The 23,196-nt window shown below is 41.6% G+C and overlaps 1 protein-coding gene and 1 pseudogene across 1 annotated transcript; one reads left to right on the top strand and one right to left on the bottom strand.

Annotated features, from left to right (window-relative positions):
* Nucleotides 1-3,324, top strand: LOC109306697 (annotated as a pseudogene).
* Nucleotides 3,325-7,411: 4,087 nt separating this feature from the next.
* Nucleotides 7,412-16,769, bottom strand: KDELC2 (KDEL motif containing 2). Its single transcript, XM_019530228.1, is given in 10 exon segments — nt 7,412-7,635; nt 8,378-8,482; nt 11,064-11,105; nt 11,107-11,144; nt 11,147-11,258; nt 13,916-14,112; nt 15,198-15,271; nt 15,273-15,397; nt 15,847-16,133; nt 16,574-16,769. Coding segments are annotated over 9 exon segments (972 nt in total). The 5' UTR covers nt 16,000-16,133; nt 16,574-16,769; the 3' UTR covers nt 7,412-7,509.
* Nucleotides 16,770-23,196: the final 6,427 nt, after the last annotated feature.

The raw sequence follows: 23,196 nt of genomic DNA, 5'->3' as shown, positions 1-23,196 counted from the left end.
GGGGGGGAGGGGAAGAGAGCGTTCTCACCTCTGTGCACACCCCCCGGGGAGGCAGCCCCACTTGCCCCCAGTAGGTATAAGCCCAGCCCACGTGGCACCACATTGCCAGCTTCAAGGACCCCAAGACACCAGGCACAGGGACCTCCTCTCAGAGAGCTAAGCCTTTGTCCCACCTCTGGGTGGCTCTTTCCCAGCCGGAAGAATTTGAGGGGAGTGCATAGCTCTTCTCCCCAGTCTCCCACATCCTAGGGAAGACCAGTGCCTCTCTGGGCTCCATGCTCTAGCTGTGCTTAATCCCTAGGCATCCATTCCCAGAAGAGGGATAGGGTCCCGGCTCCTGGCCACCACCCGGCTTGCCAGGCCCTCTAGTGGCAAGTCACAGTTGTGCAGGTCAGAAACAGCATTAAGCCTAAACCTACAGCTGCTCTGAAGCTGTTCTGGTTCTGCGTAGTATTCTGCAGATTTCAAACGGTTTAAGGATAATCTCTAACAGCACCCTGAGATTATTGCTCCATGCTTAAAGCTTCGGATGCACCTTTTCCACTAACAGCTGACTTTATTTTGTCTTAATTTACCAATCTGTATTCTATTCCAGATTTGCTAGTTCCTGCACTGCTAAATTTCATCTCAAATACAGTTCTCCTTTTTCAAACTCTTTTTAAGTGATACATTTAATTAGTGCCATAACTTTTTAAAGTGTAACCATACTTCAATCTTTGATTGTGTGAATCATTAGTAACTCAAGCCAAAAGCTATACACACATACCCAAATAACATTTCAGGGAGGATTTGTGTCTTAAAGTCATATACACTCAATAAGACAGAAGATTTTTTCCTGCTTTGAAAAAAATCCACCTAAATAGCACTTTGGATCCTGTCACTACCCTTATGCAGCACCTTTGCGTGCCCCATCTGAGTAAATGGGCTGATGCTAACCTTAGGTTATGCAATATGCCTTTTCTTTATTATCATTTCGTTGCAGGCGTCTCAAACATGCTTGAACAGGTGATAAATGCTCTTTCTTCCAGCTTGCCCCTCTGACACAATGATTTACGTTCTAATTTAGGAAATACCAGGGGCATATGCTTCATTACACGGGTGCTTGATACTAGCATTCGATCAGACCAGCTCTCATTATATTTAGTTCCTTTTAATCTGCTCAGGAAAACTGCAGTGACAACTCATGAAACTGGAGGGGCAATCAGACCTGTCCAAAAACATCTCAAAATGCAATTTCAAAATACACACACACACACTTATATTTCCTTCATGATCAAAATGTCACTATTTACCATTTCATATTTCAAGAAGTTAATGGCCATGAAGTTAGGCAGAAGACAAGGTAGATTTGCACCTTATAGAGTGACTAAATCTGAGGTGTATAGTATAAAGTTAGAGATATTTCTAGACTTGGGTACCAAAGGACATACGTGTGCATCTAAAATTTATTGGCCTAATTTTCTGAGATGCTCCTCACTGCCCTTTCTTCTCATTAATTAAAAATAATCTGAAAATACAGAACATGTAAGAACTCAAATAGGAGCTGCACATGATCAGCATTTATGGGAATTGGACAACCATTACTAAAATGTCAGCTGTAGACATTATGATGTATTATTTCAAACCTGACTCCAATATTTACCACTAGCAGTAACTCATTTTAATATACTATGGCAAAACTTCTATTGACTTCAACAGGTTGAAAAATTACACCCTCTAGGCACACTGTATTGTGTATTCAAAATCTTAGACATGCTGTGGTAAAATCAAATGTCATAGTGTGATAAATATCGACTTTCTGTTTAAAATGCCACCAAATATAATGCATATATGACACTAATTCAATGATTATTCAAATACTACAACAGAACAGGAGAAATACTAATGTGTGTGTATGCACGCACCTAGAAATGTAAAAAATGTAAACAGTATAATTTACTTGTACAAACAGGTTTTGCTGCATATTTAACAATTCTTATAATGTACCAAGCAATATACGTCAGTGAGGTATCATTCTTTGATCTAGCTAAATTAGATTTGACAACTTTCCTGGCCTGCAGGGGTGATTGCTGAGACTGCTGAAGACTGCAATTTAAGTTGCATATAGTACCAGCATCAGGAACTAGAAAGGTGTCACTTTGTCATTTTCTTTTCTCTTTGCAAGGTCTGCACTTACCAACTGTACTAGAATTGCTCAACTGCTGAAAGGCCTTCATCACTTTCTCTTATGGTTTTGTCAGCTGAATGTAACAGGAATATACCAAATAATATGACAAAATAGAATTTTCTCTTTATGGTGATACTTATTTTTGAAGTAAAGGCAATTTTGACAGGATGCTTTTGAAGGAAAAATTATGAGATAAAATGATTAAAGGCCCAGTCCTACTCATTTAATATTTAACATTTTCCTAATAGTTTTTTTCAATACAAGGTAAAATGTTTTTCTACAGAAGCATTCACAGAGAAACCCAAGCTTCAAGAATTACTTTTATGAAGATATTTCTATTTTGGACTTTTGAAATGTGAAAACACCCTGCTGGTTTAATCCATCTGGTATGATCATTCAAAGCTTAATTTCACTTGAAACTGTGCTAAGTACCCTCTTATTATATTAATACTGTTTAATGTCCAGACATTTCTGTTTTAAATGCCTTTAGAATGATTTAAAGGTAACTCAGTATTATCTTTATGACCCGTTTCTCTTTTCACATACATTAGTTAGCTCCAACGATCTAGACAGAATTAGTTTTATTTAAATGTAAGAGACAAGAGACTCCCTATCTCATACAGGGACTGGCTTGTACCACTCATCCAAGCTAGGGTGCTAAAAGATTGAGCAGCAAGACAGGGCCATAGTGTGATGAACTGGGGTTGCCTGGTGAAGTGGACACTGCTGTGCAGAGTGGTCATGGTACGGTGCTTTGGCAGGAGCATGTGTGCCCAGGTGGACTACTAGTGCTCTGCCAAATCCATCTATGAATCACATGCCAAGGACATCGATGGCAGCCATATTTCACTGGAAAAGTACTGGGGTTATGCCTGCATCATCACCAGTGTAGCTTCAAAATGAGACAAACTGATATAAACTACGCTCAGCTTGTCGATATGTATGCCAAATAGACCAAGAGGTGTTTATGCATCCTGGCCTTCCCCTGCAACCCGTTCAAGAAACAGTAACCAGGGAATAATGCCCGGATCAAAGCTTTGTTGCAAGCTATGGAGTGAAGTTTGACATACACATTCAGCAAGATTGAAATTTACAGGGACAACACCCTGCCTTTGTAGAAGTGGCTGCAGGAGCAGCCCAAAGGCAGAGGCACCTAGGAAATGCAATAAAATTACGATGAAGGATCCCTATGTGATCAAGGACCTGCCCACTTATCTGTAGAGCTGTTCATTTAGCTGCACCATCCCCTCTGCTCTGTGCCAGCTCACCTGCTCCTGTGCAGCCTTCCTACCCAGTCCCCATGGCAGCCCATCTTTAAACCAGCTTGCTGGTGAGGCAGACCGGAAAGCTTGGTGTACACCTGCATCAGGGAAGCTTCAGTGGCCTGGTAGCCTGTGCTGGGTAGAGCTGCTGTTGTGTGTTCACAACCTGGGACCTATTGCCTCATTGCAATAAAAGTGTTGGGAAAAAAAAAAGAAAAATCACTTGACCACAGTAATTTTGTAAACAATTCCTGTAATGTACCAAGCAATAAATGTCACTGAGGTATCATCCTTTGATCTAGCGCTGAATACAAATGCAAGGTAGGCTGACAATGCTACGCAGAGTGGCCAAAATTCACTGAGTCATCTGGTAAAGGTGGATTCATACACATGCAGCAGGAGTCATTTCCTGATGGTAGGCTATAGTAATGTAGCCTAGTATGAAACAATATAAAAGGGGCAATAAATATATGTGCACATAAATATACCTGCATGTGAATTGCAGATAGCTATGTTAAGTTGTCAAGACCCAGATGTTCTTTTTAGCGTGAGGAAACCTCTTTCCTGCCTTCCTCATCACTATTATTCTAAAAGTTGTGAGTTTTATGAACTGAAACTAAACATACAGTAGCACTAAGGACTAGATCAACACCCAGCTTTGAAGCACCAGGCTTCTGGATACACACAGCCCCGAACAGTATCACAGTAGCATCTGTAACCTTCAATTAGACACGCATGCATCTAATGTATGGGGAGAGGCAGAGGCCTAAGAAAGAGATTCTTTGAAACTAACTGCCTAAACTAGTTCGAAAGGAAACACAGAGAAGGGACAGGGATTAGGTGCCCAACAGGCAATTGATTACCCAGATACTGCCTCCCCTTTTCCAGGATAATATTTAAATATTTATTCAGAGTGGAATAGCTTCAGAAGAGACTGGGAACTGAACCTGGAATAGCCAATAGCCAATAGACAGTTAGCTCACCTTGCTAAGTTTTTCTTTCCAGGAATGCAAGAATAAAATAGTTTGATGAAAAATATTTTTGAAATGTGGTTACTTAAATATAGGTGGAATTTAATTGTCTAATAGAGAGCTCAGAAGTGCTAACCCGGATGCAAAAACTGTCATTCTTGAGATACCTTCAATCAGCAGTGCCCAACTAGCACACTAAGAACAGAAATTCAAGAACTGATACACTTCTATAAGGGCATGCTGTATTAGCATGTCACCTTATTTATTATTATTCTAATGAATCAGGATTTAGAGTTTGTAAGCTAGCTCCAGCTATCAGAAGCTGTAGAGGTGGATTAGCGTGACATTCTGCCCAGCCCTCTTCAGAGAGGAGAGACCTGAATTCTGGCAGCTGCTCCCAGGTCTACCTATGCATTTTGCTTTAAGCCAATGAAACTCACCCTCTCAGAGCAGTGGGCTGTGTAACAGGGAGCCTGGGTTCCTGGTACTTTAGGGCAAGTGTGGGCAAAATACAGCTCATGGATCAGAAGCAGCTTGCTAGGCCTGTGGGGCCCCTAAAAAGCTTAGAAATTTAATATTTATTTGTGCCTGGCTCTCTGTCATGCAGCCCTCAGTGGCTTGCCAAAACTTAGAAAGTGGCCCTCTGTCTGAAATAAGTGCCTGTCTGTGTTTTAAGGAAACTGCAGCTGGTAGAGCCTAGACAGCAGAATACACCCACATACAAGAAGACAGGTAGTGGCTATACATTGCTGCCTAGGCAGGGAGCTGCTCATTGAAATAAAGGGGCAGAGACTTGCAGCCTGGTCAGAACTCTGCTTGGGACTGCCTGTTGCAAACCTAGCCAGTACACAATAAGACAGCAAAGCAGAGCCTAACATTGGCAGCAGGGGTGCTGCTAGGGCAGCAGTCACAAACTGCCCTGGAAACCAGCCATCAGACACAAAGAAGAAACCCCTACATTTGGCTGGGTGCCTCCTGACTGGAAGGTCAGGAGGGCCCACTAGCCTGAGAGAGGTAGAACTGAGACCAGCAGGGTCCAGGAGGGCCCTGCTGCCTGTCAGGAGGACTGAGTTCATTCTAAGAACCTCAGGTAGCCTCCCTCCCCATCACCCAAAGAATACATCAGGGTGTGATGAGTCAGAAGGAGAGGGTACCCTACAGCTGGAGCAGGGCAGGCGGTTGCGTGGTCACCAGAGGGCAGCACGGCTGCCCCTGGAACCTCAATTTTGCTATAGGCTGTGTGTTTGCAACCTACCTGCACCATGGGCTGTCACCCCCTTCCCAAGCTAGGGAACAGGGGGAGACAGACAGGGGAAGTAAGTGGCTGCCAATGTCAGAGGGAGAGGAAGAGGGCTTATCTTCTGTAAACGGCACCTGTCATAGGGGAGGAAAGACAGCTTGCCTCATCTTCACCTGCCTGTGGGAGTGGGGGTGGAGAAGGGGAGAGAGAGAATAAACAGTGCCTGCTGTGGGCAAGGTGAAAGGGAGAGAAGAGGCGGGACTTTGGAGGGGGTCAACAGCATGGGCTTGCTGCTGATCCCCCATGTCACAGGCAGAATCCAGCCTGTGGGCCATAGGTTGAGCACCACTGCTTTAAGCAGCCACTGGATGGGAAAAACAAAAAAGAAACAGTTTTGTGATCAAGGCCTCCCCTGCCTAGAGGAGTGTTTTCATAACTGGGCTAGTTGTGTTCCTTCTTTGCTTTCTGTCTTCATGAATCTTGCATTCCTAGCTGAACAGTGGCCCAGATCCATCACATGCCACTATCTAGAGAGGTCTGAACTTCCCTATAGACTGAGGAAGGTCTAGAACAAAGGCTTCCTGTTTCCTCGGTAAGTACTGAAGCCACCAAACTATTTAGTAAGAGCTGAGCACAAGCACCATCTCCCTCTCCACAGGCCACATTTGAATGAGTGTTTGTGGCTTCTGTGATTCATGCTAATCTCAGTCCTGTCAGCCTGTCTTGCATGTGTTCTGTGTGCACTTATCGTATTGCACACCTCTGGGAACTCCAGTGTATTGATGCCTAGTTTGAGAAGCCCAGGGTTAAGTACCACCCAAGCCTAAACAAGGGTAGCGCAGTACCACGGGTGGCTTGAGATCCTTTCAAGGATGCAATGAGGTGCCATGCTATGCAATATTAGCGCTGCTAAGTGTGCAAACATGCTTCATAAGATATACCCAGAGATTTCAAATAAGAATCCGTAGGCTGCAACAGGTCAGAATGATTTTAACACTTTCTGACTTCTTTGCAAGAGAAAAATTGCTCTAGTATTTTTTGGTAGTGAAAATAGAGATAGCTAAGAGCTGGTATTTTGTGTCAGGACCTTGCATCTTTAAAAAAGGTTGAGAAACACTGTCATAGGTGGTGAACAGCACAGTAGTAATTGAGAATTTTATTGGCAAAAAGCTTAGGTGTCTGCAGATTCACTGATACCTAAGCTGCTGGCACCCAGAATTCTGCTCAAGTGCCCAAGTGCTTTTGTCAGTCTAGTCTCTTATGACTGTGAGTGGCACTGGTTTGGATAACTCGCATGTGGAGCTTTATCAATGGAGCATAGACGAATATTATTGTCATCTTTTTCTTCCCTCCAATCTGTGCCCTGATATGAACAGCTGGCCACTAGGAAATGAATGGGGAGCAGAATTAAATCTAACATAGGCTACAAAATGACCATTTGATAGCAATATCATAAATTGTATACTAAAATTATTAATTTTCCATCTGTAGTTCCACAAATATATTGTACCCACAGTAATCATCTTAATACTCTGGTAGATTAATTTAAGTTTATTTACAAAAAGACTTCAGTGATGTAAAGCAGATGAGTTGAAGGAGAAATCCTAATCCTAATGTACTCTGTTTTGGTGTTCTTAGTGCACATTCTTCTAAAGGAGCATTTAATTTTGGAAAGATTTTCGTAGCTAGTATAGCCAGAGTTAAAAAAAAAAAGTGACATAAATACAATAAGAATACTTAACCAATAATGCTTTCCCACTCCACAAGTATGTCCTGAATTTCACAGCTTTTTTTTTATTATTTAAACTTCTGCATCACAAGGCAGATGTGTGTGGGTTTTTTTGTTTTTTTTTTCTCCACTTGGTACTGTTACAGATCTTCCATTGGAGGCTTTTTCCAGTGGCAGTGGCACAAGGAGCCTCTGTCATCAGGCTGAGCAACAAGCTCCATTCCATCCCGTATTTCAGGTTTGCTGGCTTGGCATTTGGCATATTTCTGAAATTTGTAAACAGCATTTAGGAAAGCTGAAACCAACATGTTACTCTTGCAACAGAATACTCCTACTCCCTTCCACACTCAAACCTCCCTTTATCCAATTCTCTGTGTGTCATTTACAGTCTGTTTACCAGGCTTTCTTTGCAAAGTTCCAAATGAAACAAGTTGCCTTTAGAACTTCCTTATGGCCTATTATTAAATGCCAGCTTCAAATATGGTCAAATAACACTGCCATTTTGTATACTGTACTGTCCAAAATGCTGTGTCATTGGTCCATGCATGCAATGTATGCTGAAGCCAAGATCCGGCTCTATATGGCAGAATAGCAAAGGAATGAGAGACTAGAGGGTTTGAATCATATTAGAGTTCTACTTTTTGAAAAAAAAGGAATATTACTATTTCTCCATGCTGCTGCACAAACTGCTTGCACTGACACCCTGGCAAAGACTATGGATGATTATGCCCTGTCTCCACCATAAGCAGAGTACTGCTTAATACTGGAAACAAACCAGATGGAGGAAAAAAGAAATCACAATATCTCTATCCCTGTAGGACTCGTGGTAATTTAGTCTGCCTCACTGGAATAACCAGGTAAATTCTGCCCAGAGTTCTACAGACAGATCCTTGTAAACTATGGATTGTGAACAATGTCTGTCAAGTTGTATAGACCAAGTGGAAGTTTAAAGGGTTAAAAATAGTAGCAGCTGGAGGGTAGGAGAACCAAAGGATATACTGTACTAACCTGGAAAATGCTGTAATGGTAGCAATAATGTCTGTGAGGCTGCAATAATTCTCTTGCAAGTAACTGTCCTTCTTTAGCAATTTTTCTAGCTTCTTCATCATTTTCCTGAGAAATTGGAAAGAAAACAGCAATGAATAATAGAGCAATCAGTAAGTTGCTTGCTTTTTTCCTGCATGAAATTTCTTAGGAGCCCCATAATGTGATCTGCAATATTATGTACAATTACTGATGCACTGCAACAGCACATTATTTAACCCCAATTTTTGGAACTTATCAGCATGCTTTCATGGTCACAAAGACATTGATAGCTTAGGGCTATCAGTAACAAAATTGTAGCTAATTGTACAGTTTTGGATAATCAGTTTGCTGCTGCTCTACAATGCTGTCCAAATCACAGGACAACTCACAAGCAGATTTTACATATTTCACACAGATTTGGTCATGAATAATACAAAGCTACAGTTGTTTTCTTTTTCTGCAATATATAGGAAACTATTTTGGTTTCCAGCACTGTTCTCTGAAATTTTTAAATAGAACGTGTACTGGTGATATGAACAGTATGTTGAGACTTGTATGCAAGCACTTACATTTTAGGTCTTTATTTAAAAGTGTTTTCACTTAGTCCTCTATGAAGAATTACCACATTTACCTGAATCCAAGATAACTTTGAAATGTAAGACTACCCGCCCCCCACCCCCAGTTAATTTGTTACAGTTTGTCACGTGTAGACTCTAACTGGTAAAAGGACATCTTAAATCTGTCCCTCTATTGCTGTGGTGGGGAAAGCAGGAGCAGGGGCCGAAGGGCCAGACCCCTGCCCCTTGTCCCTAATCCCTCCCTCCTTCTCTATGTCTGCCCTACCCCTTGCTTCCAATTCCTGCCCACCCTCCCTCCTTACCTTCTACTACAGCTCTGCTCTGCAGCACAGCATTGGCTCAGCCCCAGCCCAGCCAGGGAGAAGCAGTGGCTGCTCCCAGCCTAACTGGGTTGGGGCTGGAGGGACCAGAGCTGGAGCAGAAGATAAATGGGGGGAGGGAGGCATGTAGTAGGGGAAACAGGCAGCAGGTTCCTTCCCATCCTGCCATCTCCCCTGTGCTCCCTTCGGCTGCATGCCCCTCCTCCACCAAATGAGCCATTTAGGCCCTGAGATGTGCAGCAGTTTTGCTCCAGCTTCAACCCCAAGCCTGGGGCTAAAGCCAAAGTTGAGGTGCCACTCACCCAAGACCAGTATCCAAATGCAAGATGAGGCTTTTTCTTCTCCCCAGGCTGACTGGGAACAGGGACCTAGTTTTGGATTTGAGTATATATGATGTTATGCTGTCAGACTGAAACAATTTCTGTTTTCTTTAAACTAATCATGGTTTAAACTTTTAAGCCTGAACTCTATTCAGCAGTATTGTTTGGCACACTGTATAGATATCTTCCATCTTATTTGGAGCATGTTACAGAGCAATGTTATTTTTGTATATGTGAGAAAGATGTCTGGAATAACTTCTATCGTGATCAGTCCCTAAGATCCAACAACGAAATAGTAATAAAAGAGCAGACAAGGGTGGAGCGATAGTCATCCTCAGCCATCATGAAGCCAACAGACTACTCTGACACTAAAAACTATAAGGAATTAGGGAGGACCCCACACCAGAATTCACTCTGGAACTGGAAGATATCATTAAACCCTTCCTGCACCAGCTGCAAGAAAACCTATTCTCACATATTCTCTACTCTCCTGTCCCAAGAACCATCTGTGTGTTCCCAAAGATCCACAAACAAGGTAACTTGGCAGACCTACCATATCCAACTCTGGTACCCTCACTGAGAAGCTAATCAGGATTCATCAAAACTATCCTGAAACCACTTGTCACACAAACAGACACAGGTATCATTAGGAGTGTATTTCTCACAGAACAACCACTCCTTCTCTGAAGTCATTGTCCTTATGCTCAAGGAAAATCTACTCAACACCTTTAAAAAGCAAACTTAGGAACAAAAATTTATAAGCTGGGGGGACACTAAGGACTTAACACTGATACTGGTTTTATGGCACATTATAAACCTACCTGGTTCCTGAATTCTTTCCATACATGAAAGATAAGAATGACCTTCCTCCCTTTTGATAGGCCTTGATCTTCCAATGATCAGATTCTTTCCTTCTCCTAGTTGTTTGTCTGCTACCCTTAGGAATTTCTCCCCTTACCCCCCTTAAAACTGTTTTTTACTATGCTGTGCTGGCTTTTACTGTTCAGAGCTGATGAAGAATGCCTTGCATTTGAAAGCTTGTCTAACTCTACCCAACAGCTGGTCCAATAAAAGATATCACCTGGAAAATCCTTACTCTGATCATTACATCTTAAACTAAAGGAATCCAAGTTTGAAAGCAGCCTTACACATCTGGATATACATTCTACAGTAACTTCTACATTAAGACCCTGATTCAGGAAAACACTTAAGCAGGTACCTTAAGTTAAGCCTGTGCTTATGTGCTTTCTTGAATGAGGTTATTTACGTAAGTGGGACCTCTGACTGAATTCAATAAATAATAATAATAGCCAAATGTGTGCCTTTTCCACTAGGATCTCAATACAAAGTTGAGGCAGAACATACATGTGGAAGTCTAAAAGGAAGGATGTAGGATAGTATTTGTACACATGTCAATTTATTCCCCTAAGTTTGTTGGAAAAACATTTACCTTAGCCCATTTTATTTTTTCTAGCAAGCCCTCTAAGTCTTCGTTTAACTGGAACATAATGTTTCTATGGTTCTAATGCAATATGAAGTGCTCATAGTATGGAGAGTCTTGCTTCAGTACTAGGCTATCACCCAACAAGAGTTATGGAACTCTGTAAACTGCTACCGTCCCATCTACATTCACCTGATACTTGTACTATAAAGAAAAATAAATACATAAAAGCAGGAAGAAAAATATTTTAAAACCAAACAAACAGATACATCCTTCAGAATAAAAACCTATCCAAAAGTGTAAAACCAGTACACACACACCTGTCACCTATTTCAAAATATTTTTAAAACAGCAAATAACAAGAGAGGAACCACCCAAGACTAGTAATAATAAATTTCTTGGTTTTGTAATGGCTCTGAAATAGATCTCTTATGCAGTTTGGCATAAATTACTTGACCTGCATGCCACCATGTCTTCACATACCTACTTCATGTTATCATGTGAAGGTCAATGTAAAAGCAGGCCAAACACTGATTACCCAACCAGTCCCATAAAAGTCAATGAGTAAATCTAGAGGGGTATGGTCCAATGTAAGTAAGTGCTTGGAACTGCAACACTGATATACTAGAAAAAGAGGCATGGGGTTAGATACTGACAGGAAAGCCAAAAAAAGTTAAAATGCCTTCATTTCTTTGCCCATCCCAGGTTTTTCAGGTCATTGGTATCAGCTTCCTAGTTTGTACACATGAAGTTCAGACATTATTTGCTTCTTAACAGTTCATTATACCCCTTCAGCAAATCACAGACCACATCACAAAACCACAACACAAACAATCCAGGCTCCATAATGAGTTTTCTATTAGAAGGCAGCCTGGAACTAGGACAACAACTGAGCTGTCTGGGAGAGGCAGCTCTCACTTTGTGCCAGTTTGCACTGCTAATCCTTATTTTAAGAGGACTAAGTTTATCCTCACTTAAAAGATAAATAGAATAATGCCATATTTTCTCACACACAACCCATGCCTTTCTTCAAAAAACAACTGCTGGCAATCTGGGTGCATACTATATGTGAGGAAATACGGCAATGCCACTCAGCTGCCAGCCTAAGCAGCGAGCAGAGCACTAACTCTGGGCACCATCTGGACAGCCCATACCACAGAGCTGCTGTGGGGAGTTTGCCCTGACCTGGAGTTGCAAACTGCTCACAACAAGCTAGGTTAGAGGGCAGGTAGCCTGTCCCTGGCTGGGCTGCTGCTTGCTCAGAGCAACCCTGGTCAGACAGGAGGAGCAGACTTTCTGTCCTTGGCCAGGCTCCAATGTCACATAGCAGCTTGGGGCAGAGAGTTAATGGAGCAGTGACAGGCTCCTCCACCCCCTTGCAGCCCTTGCTGGATGCAGCAGGCTGGCTTCTGTTGTAGAGATATGGCACAATACTGCAATGAGCCACCTAAGGGATATACAAAGTCCAAGTGTGGTTTTTTGCATTTTATAACTTACTCTTTGTAAGGTTTTTTGTATTTATATAACTGGTTATATTAAATTACTACTTAGTGGCATTTTCAAGGAAAAATCTTTTTTTTCTTCAGTCCACCTTCCCAAGCCAGGGTGTGTGATATATGGGAGGAGAGGGGAGGGGACTGTTATATGTCAGCAAATATGGTACTAACATTGCACCAGACATATCAACGAATACCTACTATCTTCTTTAGCAATATGGTAACATTTCTGAGATAACCCTACAGCAGAACTTTCAGTTAACTCAATTTATAAAAATTAAATTGACTTCAGTTTTACCTCAAGAAATGTACAACTGTCCTGCAACTTGGTAAATGAAGACCTCCCTTCATTTTTCACTAGGAATCAGCAGAGCCATTTCCATTCTACTGGAGCCACTGCACCAAACTTAAGATTTCGCAAGGCAAACATACGATTAAAAAAATGGAAACTATAATATATTTAACATTACTATACATTGTAAAGAACCTGTTACTGGAAACTTTCACATTCTATCAGATATCCAAGATCAGTTGTACTTATACATGAGAGAGTTTTAATCTGCACATTTCCCAAGATGCAAGGTACTTACAATATTCTGTTTACTAATGACATCATCAATCCAAGTCCTGTCAATGCATTAATAATGAGACGTGTCCCACTGACTTTAGATAGGAGTTGAATGAATAAATTCTCTCATCTCACAGCACTTCAACCTTGATGTGGCTCCACACAACATCCAATGAATGACATAACATAGCCCAAATTGTTTGGAAGACAGAAAAATCACTAGTCTGTTTTGTGGATCATGTTTAACAACATTAGAAAAAAGTACAAAGACCGGATCCAGATGGCAAGAAACTGATTGCAGACCACTGAATGTGAACAAAGCAGAAGAGGACATTCCAAATTTTCTTCCAACCTATTGCTCAGCCTGGTTGGTGCTGATACAACACTGAAAGAAGTTGCACATTCAGCTATATTAAGAATGTTCAATATATATTGTTTTACCCATTATTATGGGTTCTCTTTCTGAAGTTTAACAACATCCTTACATCTATATAAAATGCACCTATTATTTTCATGTTTATCCCCTAATAAGAAACTGACACAGTAGCAGTGTGTCAAAAATCTAAATTTGGGCTCTGGATAGGACCATAATGATAGCCCAATAATGGCATTTTTTAGAAATGATTACATTGTAGGTATGGATAATATACATATACTTTGAATGGACAAATACTTCCAGGACAGCACAACACATATTAAAACCTAATCACTGAAGTTAAAAAGGAAACCTACTGCTTTTCATAGTAGGTACCTACTTAACTGCAAAAACAAACCCATGTCTACAATATGATGAATACCTTAAAGAAATCAAAGAATCCCATCAGCTGAGCCTTTCTCAGCTCTTTCTCCTTTTCTTGGAAGAAAAAATATCCTGTTATTGCAGCATCTAGTAGTTCTGGATGCTCCTTAGATAAGTTCACCAGTTCTAGATGTTCCTCTCGACTGTCTCGACCTCTGAATAAAGCTCGTTCAGTTTCGTTTTTCCAAAAAGGGCCTATGAGTATTGATGAGTATTGCTGGAGCCTGGAAATGTTCATGCTACACTAGGTGCTAACAAGTTTATTCTGAGAACACTTAATTATCGCATTTATAGGAAAGCTGGTGTCAGCATTTCTAATTTTGAACTTGTTACTTAAAGAAAAATTTACAGCTAGGGCAAACATCTGCCCTGATCTGAATGTTGGCATAAAAAACAAACTTATAAAAATAATTAAGGCCTATATCTATAAGAAACCAATACAATTATTTGTACTTTTAACACATTTTCAAGAAAATGTTTGTTGGTTTTTATGTTAAATGTACAAATGCTTTGACACCTGCACAAGAGGGTCTCTAATTAAGCAAACATTTGTTTTAAGACTTCACCTAAATATTCCAAAACATAATTCTGTTCCACCTTTAGCAATAATATACCTCTTGTTAAACAACCAATTTCAGCATTTAACAGTAATCTACAAAGAAAATAAATATATTGCACTCTTTTTTGCCTTTTTTACGGAATTCAGCAAAATCATAAAATGTGCGTTTCATGCTTTAACTATCTACAAATAATATTTTTCCATTTGCAGGTGACTTGTAAGACATAATGGAGGTTAACCTCTTGCAAGACATGCATTCATTTTCCCAATTTTATTTAAAAAGAATTACAACTTACCAAATTCTACCTCAGAAACTGGACCAATACTGTTTATAGTTAGAAGACTAGAGCACTTTCTCAGGTGAAAGGGATTACAGAGATACTTACATTTGTCAAGAAGCCAAAGCAACTACTTTTTGAGTGCTTATTTTCTAAAAACATTACAATACAAACTGCAATGGTACTCATAATAATATGACATATCAAAAATTATTTTGAAAGGATATAGTTCTTTGTGAAGTACAATACACATAAGAGGAAGAGTTTTTTCTTAAAAGAAACTTCTGTTTCCCAAACCCAAACAAGGTATCTAGTTAATCTAAACAATGTTTAATAGTTGTAACCGAAGACTAAAGTTAAGGACAAATTTTCAAACTGAATGCCTTAAGTTAAGCTCCTAAATCTTTTGGGAATGCTTATAAAGCCTCCACATTTCAATTTACCTGTGTTTCCTTGAACAGAAAGATCAGCTGTAACTCCGCATAGGGTTTCAAGTGTTGAATGGGTTATATCATACTTCTCTTGAATCCAAAGAGCCACACCATGAAATTATAGGTATAGGACCAGGCGTGTCGTTAGCTTTTCGATGCTCAACTGGCCAATCTCCGACATTAAGATAAAACTCTACAGCAGGGAGATGAACCTAAATGTGCATTTGAAAAAAAAAGACAATTACACTATGATCTTGCCGTCAGTTCTCTAAACTCCACAGATTAAATCAATCATACCAAAAGATCGAGATTAGGCGAGATAAAGATTAGGTGGTTCTGGGTTCAATCCTGCAACCTCTCTCTGCGCAGAGCTCTTATTGAAATCAACAGGATTCCAAATCAAGAAGCTTTGCAGAATTGGGTCCTTAACACCTGCACTTTTCTCACTCGTTTCAGCGAGCCTTTGGGCAGTCACCACTGATAATCTGCTCCCTAAAGAGATGAGGTCATGCTGATGCAGAAGGAATAAAATCTTAGGTTAACAGTAAAGTAGATATCCTAGTTTAAGGTCTGTATGAAAACAGAAGATGGAATATACCATCCAAACAGAAACAAATCTGTGATCCAACAATCTTTACATAAATGCTCATATAAATAGTACCTTTCTTGCCAATGACAGTAATATTTCATCGGAGACCATTTTGAAGTCTGTGTACTTTCCTAAGGAATGACAGTAAATGTGATTATTGAGAATGGTGAAATGAACAATAGCACCTCTCGCTTTCCTAAATCTTGCTGGGACTTCTTCTAGCATCCGCTGAAGGTCAATAGTGGGAAATGGAGTGAAGTCCTTAGTAACCTGTGGCTCCTGGGATGGACATGACAGAATATTCTGCCAGGTTTAAGGATCTCCTTCTGGACAGTCACAATACTCATGATAAACTGACCCTGCAGAACAAAAAGCAGCAGGACTGTCTGATTTCTCTGGTCTCCACTGACAATATCCCAAACTTCTATTGCACACAAACCGAAACGTAGAGCCAATAGGCATGTTTCTTTTAAAAAATTATTTTGACAAAAACAGGCTGTTTTCCTAAATAAAAGGTCTCATGAAGAATTCTCATCCTTTTAAATTTTCTGAGTTGGTGATAAAAAAACAAAAACAAGTGGCTCAGTTTTCTTATTTTTCAGAGGCCAAAACATTTTTGTTTTGTCCTCGAAGCCAAAAAGTTCTGAAAAATATTATAAGAACAGTACTATGTTTGCTTCCTTTGAAAATTTTCATGTAAAATTTATACCATTTTACAGTTATTTCTAGAATAATATTTCTCTCGCGACTGTCAGCATAAAATAGGAAACTACCAAAACAAAGAACAAAAAACCCTTACCTTTTGAAATATAAGGAGATTGAGCTACGTGTTTATCACCATACAGTATTTCAATCTTTAATCCTTCATTGACACTTGCATACATGCAATACCGCATGAGAAATGATCCATCCTTCCTATCCACGGGGTTAGGAACATGGATGAGGATAATCTCATTTAGGGAAAGTGCTTTGATTACTACTTTAAACGGTGCTCTTCCTGAAAAGAAGAAAATTTAAAAAAAGATGTAGAAACTCCTTACTATGGGAGTTACTTACATAAAACAAATGAGATGCTAGTCTTCAATAAAATTCTGCTCTGAATTACCCAGTGTAATTTTGAAGCAACTCCACGCACATCTATTAATTTGCTCTGAAAAATTATTCTGATTGCATATTTTTAACAACATATCTAAGAGGAAAGAGATCCTGTCAAGATCTCCTGATCATCATTTCAAATCTCAGCAGGTAACCTACAAATGGAGACAGATAAATGTGAGTTACCTTAAAGTGCAATGGTTATAATACAGTGAAAATGACTGAAAAGTTGTAAAGCAAGGACTAGATTTATTATTACAGTTTCAAGTTAAAGCTAAGAGGGTGACTCATTTTCTCAGGAAATAGATGAAAAACCAGGGTAAAATATAATAGTAGTAAAGAATACTTGCCAGCTGTTGGGAAGACAGTTGCAGCATGCAGAAGTCAGATACAAAACGGTCACCTTCAGGCCACAGCTGGTTTTCTTGCAAATTTAAGGGGCCAGCTATTAGAAAAGCACGGATAAGAGAATGAATACCTAGATGTCTTCTGGACATCTGCTGTGTCTTGTGCTGAAAGATTACCACCACTGCATGATCAATGCATCTCAGTTCTTAAACGGAGCACAGAACATTTTGGAGAGAAACTGAATAATGTTTTAAAATGCTAAAACTAGTATTAAGATACTAATACTAAATCGTTCCCTCATCTTTCAGAGTTGGGTCATTTGGATAAGATACTTGACTATTAGCAGCCAAAAAAGTGACAAAGGATAGATTTTTAATAATGAGCCATGCTAATTAGTGGCACAAACAGATCAAACTAATTTTATTAACACTGCTGTTGAGCGGTATACAGAAAGAAAATGAATCATGCAATTTTCTATTTACATCAAAGTATAAATTCTAATCTGTCCAAATGGACTCTACTGTGTTTTGACCTTCCAGATACCAGGGTGATCTATATGTATACAAAGCAGACCTTTCTGTATTCCATTTCCTAATGTGATGTATACAACACCAAGTTTGACATTGTCAGACATCAAGCACTAAACTAGTGGTTCTTAACCTCGTCATATTCAAGGAATCCCCTTTAGACTCAGGGCTTCAAAATACCAGCTCTTGCCTTTCCAACCCTTCCAGGCCTTTAAATGCTGGAGGCTGCAAGCAGGAAAGGAACAGTGGAAAAAAACTTGGTCATACCCTGTTCACTCCATCCATTTCTACCCCTGTGTGACACAGGAGGCTAGACAAGATGAACCTATGGTCTGATCCAATAAATGGCAATTCTTATGTTCTTATTTTTTGACTATGAAAAAATAATAGAACATTTTTTTCTCTTGCAAAGAACTCAGAAAGACCACAACAGGGCAGAAAGTTTTTGACAGTATGGATTCCTGGTTGAAATCTCATGAATTGTGTGTAGGTGTTTGCATACCTAACAGTGCTACTATTGTGCAGCATCCTTGTTTTAGCAACATACTTATTAATACAGCCAAATGTTGAAACATATATCTAAAAACAAAAAATACAGGTCACATTTAAAACTATGGCGGGGATTGAATTATGAAACACAGTGATGCTGAAAAGGGCCAAGGGGTCATGGCAGGTGAAGTCCTGGTGCAATGCTTCAGAGGAGGGGTCAGCAACATTCAAGTACAGCGGGCTGCTGCTTGTGACCTGGCTGCCGCTATGGTCTGCCAATCCCTTCCACAGCACCCCAGCCCCCACTTCTCCATGTCAGGAGCTACTCTCATTCCTACATCTCCTACTGCAGCCTCTGCTTATCCTCCTAAGTGCCACCAATTTCCATCCCCAATGGCAACAGGGACCACTGAAATTTGCAGTAAGGGTAAACAAAAGCTACAATAGAAGGATGACAGAGCAGTCCCTGGCACAGAGCAACAAGGACTAAGGTAGGCACTAGGGCTTGAAAATTTCCTTGGCTGTTCCAATTTGACACTGTTTCGACTCATTTTGAGCTTGAAACAGCGAAATCGAATCGAAACAAAGGGCTTTGAAACAGCCTCGAAACAAAACAGGGCAAGTCAAAACATTTCAAAAGTTTCAAAATGTTTCAAGTTTCGAAGCAGCCAGCAGTGAAATGGTGGGAGACAGGGGAGAACCAGAGCTGTGCTCCCAGCAGGAGGCAGGAGCACGGCCCTGGCTCTCCCCATCTTCCACCACCGGGCTGCAGAAAGCCAATCAGAGCACAGGGGAAGGGAACTGAGCCTGCGCTCAGTTCCCTTCCGAAGCACTGTGATCAGGCTGGGGAAAGAAACTGAGCCCGATCATTCAGTTCCCCTTCCCAGCTCTACGATTGGGCTGGGAATGGGAAGTCAGCCCAGCTGGGCTAAGTTCCCATCCCACGCAGTAGATCAGGCTGGGGATGGGAAGTCAGCCCATCCCCAGCCCGATCTAGTGTGTGGGATGGGAACTCGGCCCAGCTGGGCTGACTTCGCAACCCCAGCCCAACCATCACACTGGACAAAGGAACTCAACCCAGCTGGGCTGAGTTTGTTTCCCCAGTCCAATGGTCAGGTGAAATGTCAAAACAGCATGGAAACAGCTTCACTGTTTCGATTCAAAATGGAATTCAAAACAAAACATTGTTTCGCCCAAACCTCAAAACTGAAGTCGAAACAGAACAGTGCCATTTCTCACAGCCCTAGTAGGCACCTGCTGGTCATTATAGATAGGATCAGCAGCAAGTGGCAGAGCAATGCAGAGTGGGAAAAGTGGCTCCCACCACTATGCCACCATGGGTTAGAGCCAATCTTTTTATGGGCCAGGTTCAGTCTGGGGGGCTGTAGGTTGCCATTCCCTGCTAGAGAGTGCTGAGTGAAGTAGAGGCAGCATTCCTGCTGAATAAAGAATTAGGGTCCCAGCACTGGATTACTGTGTCAGTTTTGGATTTGCATATCTAAAAACCGGGGGGGGTGGAGATCAGAAAAGAGCTATAAGAATGGTCTGGAAAACATATTTTGCACCAGTTTATCCAAAAGTAGGTTAATTGGTAATTGACCATGATCTACACACATATACATAAGGAAAAGATTTCTGACTGCAAACTGTATCTTCTAATGGGAAAAATATAAGATGATGTACTAGTTTGAAATGAAAGCTAGACGCATTTAGACTATAAATGTGTTTTATTGATAGTGAAGTAACTAACTATTAACAATAAGTAGCATTGTTTCTATGCTTGGAAAACTGAACCTTTCCCAACTGAACTTGTGAGACTGAAATAGTTGAAACAAAAACGGTTCGGCCTGTCCATGCTCGTGATGTCAGTCTGCACTGTATGCTGTAGTGTTGCCATGCAGTGGATCTTAAAGGACACCGTGCTTACTTGCGAGTATGTCAGACTTAACATCATGACATCTAACTGCTCTGGCCGTCTTCTTTAAATACAGAGTCAAGCTCTCCATCACTGAAATAATTTCATTTACACACCCACTTCAGCATCCACAGAAGCCCATTACAACTGGAACAGCTGCTGTACAATTAGACAGTGTGAAATATGTTTTATTTTACTATAAACAATTTCCCTACATTCAAGTTCGGTGCAAGATGAAAACTGCTACTAGAGCATTTCCTTGGCAGTTTCTGCCAGCCTCATCTCACTTCCTCACAGATAGTTATCAGCTGGGATTGCCCAAAGCATTTCATTCATTCGCTGGCTGCTGTTGTGCTCAGACCTGTGGAAGACCAAAGGTTTCCTTTAAACTCTCTTTCTGCCATGAACAATCCTGAAGCCCTTCGTTAGCCCAACACACTGGGCGGCCGGACACGAGAGGGCCCTTTACTGCATTGCTGCTCAGCCCATGAACAACGCGTGCCCCCGGCGGCTGGGGCGCCATGGTGGTGCTGGCGGCGGTGGGAGCATGGCGGTGGTAAGCAGGGAGCTCCTGCAGATGCCAACAGTGGTGGGGGGAGGGGAGGTGGCAAGTGCCAACCAGGGGTTGACGACCACCCAGAGACGCTGCTGGCAGTGGCGATTGCTGACCACCTGTGGATGCCGCCGGTGGTGTTGGCAGCAAAGGGGGGAGGTGGTGAGCTGTGACTGCCTGCAGGCGCCATTGACAGTGTTGGCGACACCTTTTCATAGGGGGTGTGCTGCCGCATCCTCCCGGCCCCTGGGACACGCCCGGCTCTGCACTGACCCCCAGAGGATGACCGCTGCCCATGCCCCCCCTGCCATGCTGCAGAGTGGCGGCACATGGCGGAGGGGCAGGAAGGGCCCGAGGGAAACATCCCGCGCTCCCCCTTCGGCACCGGGCCGAGCCGCGCTGCTCTCTGCCCATTGCCACTTGCCCCCAGCTGCTTTGCAACTAGGGATCTTCAATCAAGTTCATACTTGCTTTGCTTTTTTATGGATGCTCCGGTTTTTTGGGTTTTTTTTGGGTTTTTTGGCAGCCATTACAGACAGGCCTTATTTTATCCTGTTTTTTTTTTCTTCTAACAGGCAGCGGGCAGCCCTGTGCTGGGACCTCCCACCCCAGTGCCAGGAGCTATCCTGCAGTGAGGGGCTGTGCACTGGCAGCAGACAAGGTCCTGGGGGGGTGCGCAGCCCATTCCCGGCTGCCTGCCTCCCTCCGCCTGTGCTGGGTTGCATGGTGCAGGCAGGGCTGAGGCCCAGGCACCCTGCTGGCAGAAGCGGGAGGAGTTTGCACTGGGGCATTATGGCGTGGCAGGAGATTCAGATGCCCTAACGAGCCCCTTGTGGCTGGATCAGCCACTTAGCCTACAATGCCTAGACTGTGGGGTACCCCTGATCCAAATGGACTTTAAATCCTATGCTTTGGTTTCTGTCTCCCACTCAGGGTCAGCTCCATGAAAGGCATGCCAGAAGACTCCTGGGAGTCCAAATAAACCCAAGATGGTTCTTCCATCCCTTCTGTTAGACATGTTAGATATTCTAGTGAAGCATGATTTCCCTTTGCAAAATCTGCACCAGCTGAGTTGGTTCCTTCAACTTTTAGGGGTCAGCTCAGTGTTTCAGTTCTAAATATTCCAGGTCTTCCAGGTCTCAGATTCCCTGGCACACCCCTATATCTTTTTGCAATACCATGGGCCCTGAATATACCATCTTCAGTGAGCATACTGCTGTCCCATCAGTGAAACAGGTGTGTTCACCAAAGGATTTCTATCTACTGTCTGAGTTCCCAGGTTTTCAGCTTGACTATCAATTTGTTATGGAGCGGGGAAGAGAGGAACCCACAGTAACCTTTCCCTGTTGGCAAATACCAGTAGGTTCCAGGGGTAGATGTTGCAACTTGTATATTAGACAGCTGCAGCAGTAGTGTTCAGAGCTATCTGGCATGACATCTTTGCAGTTTTACAGAGCACAGGGAACCTATTAACACATAAAGCTAGCATTAGTCTGTTGAATAAAATTCATGTACTCTGACTTCCAGGTCCAAGATTATTTTCTCTCATTTTAAATTGTGCAGGCCTTGATGTAAAAAGATATATGGCCTAAATATGGTCTCTACATCCAAATAATATCTTTTCTTTTGCATATAATTTTGACAATGACTTAGCCTTTGCGCCTACAGCTAATAACATCTGGTTCAGAAAGAAAGCCATCATTTCCTTCCAGAACATACCAAACCTTTTGTCCTGCATCAGCTTGTCAAGTAGCAGCAGTTGTAAAAGAACCACCATCAACAATAACCCTATTTTAGTAAAATATATTTCAAAACACCTTCCTATAGTCTTTAGATCCGGATAGCCATTTGTTGAGTCCTCACTGCTGGGAGCCATCATGGATGAGGTAAAAAGAATGAAGGGAGCCTGTGGGGAAAAAAACAAGTTTGGTATGGCAAAATAAATGCCGTAACTTTGGGAAAAAAGAAAACTGTGTGTAGCAAAATAAATTTATTTATTGCCATATATTTAAAATGGTAAGAACATGAATAAACAAGAAAAGTCCATCCCAGAAGGTTAGAGGACTGCTTTAATCTGAGTCCCTGGTGGTGGGTCACTGTGGTTAAATGCAGGACTGCAGATGTGTGGGCTTCTAAAACAATATTAAAATTTGTACATGCAAGAAACCCTAGATTTATCCATATCAAAACAGTGTAACTGCTAATGAAAATGCTGTTTCTTATGAATGACGTACAGTGCAAGCACTCATGTATGCATCATAAAAAAAAGTTTTTCCTGAACTACAATGCTGGACAGGCTGGCTGTAGTTACCAAGGTCCAAGGGCATTGCGGATTCAGACACAGCTGCACTATATATGTCATTTAGTCATCACTGAGTCTTCTGGCTGAGGTCTGACTGGGAAAGAATGATCGTTTTCTGAAAAGGGCACTGGCAATTTGTTTCAATGACAGCTCAGAAAGGAAAAAAAGAAAAGATATGTCAAACAGTCTACAT

The sequence above is a fragment of the Crocodylus porosus genome, unplaced genomic scaffold (assembly GCF_001723895.1).
Source record: "Crocodylus porosus isolate Cpor-Errol unplaced genomic scaffold, CroPor_comp1, whole genome shotgun sequence".
Classification (NCBI taxonomy): Eukaryota; Metazoa; Chordata; order Crocodylia; family Crocodylidae; genus Crocodylus; species Crocodylus porosus.
The sequence above is the reverse complement of the archived record's forward strand: the minus strand, read 5'-3'. Positions and strand labels throughout refer to the sequence as shown.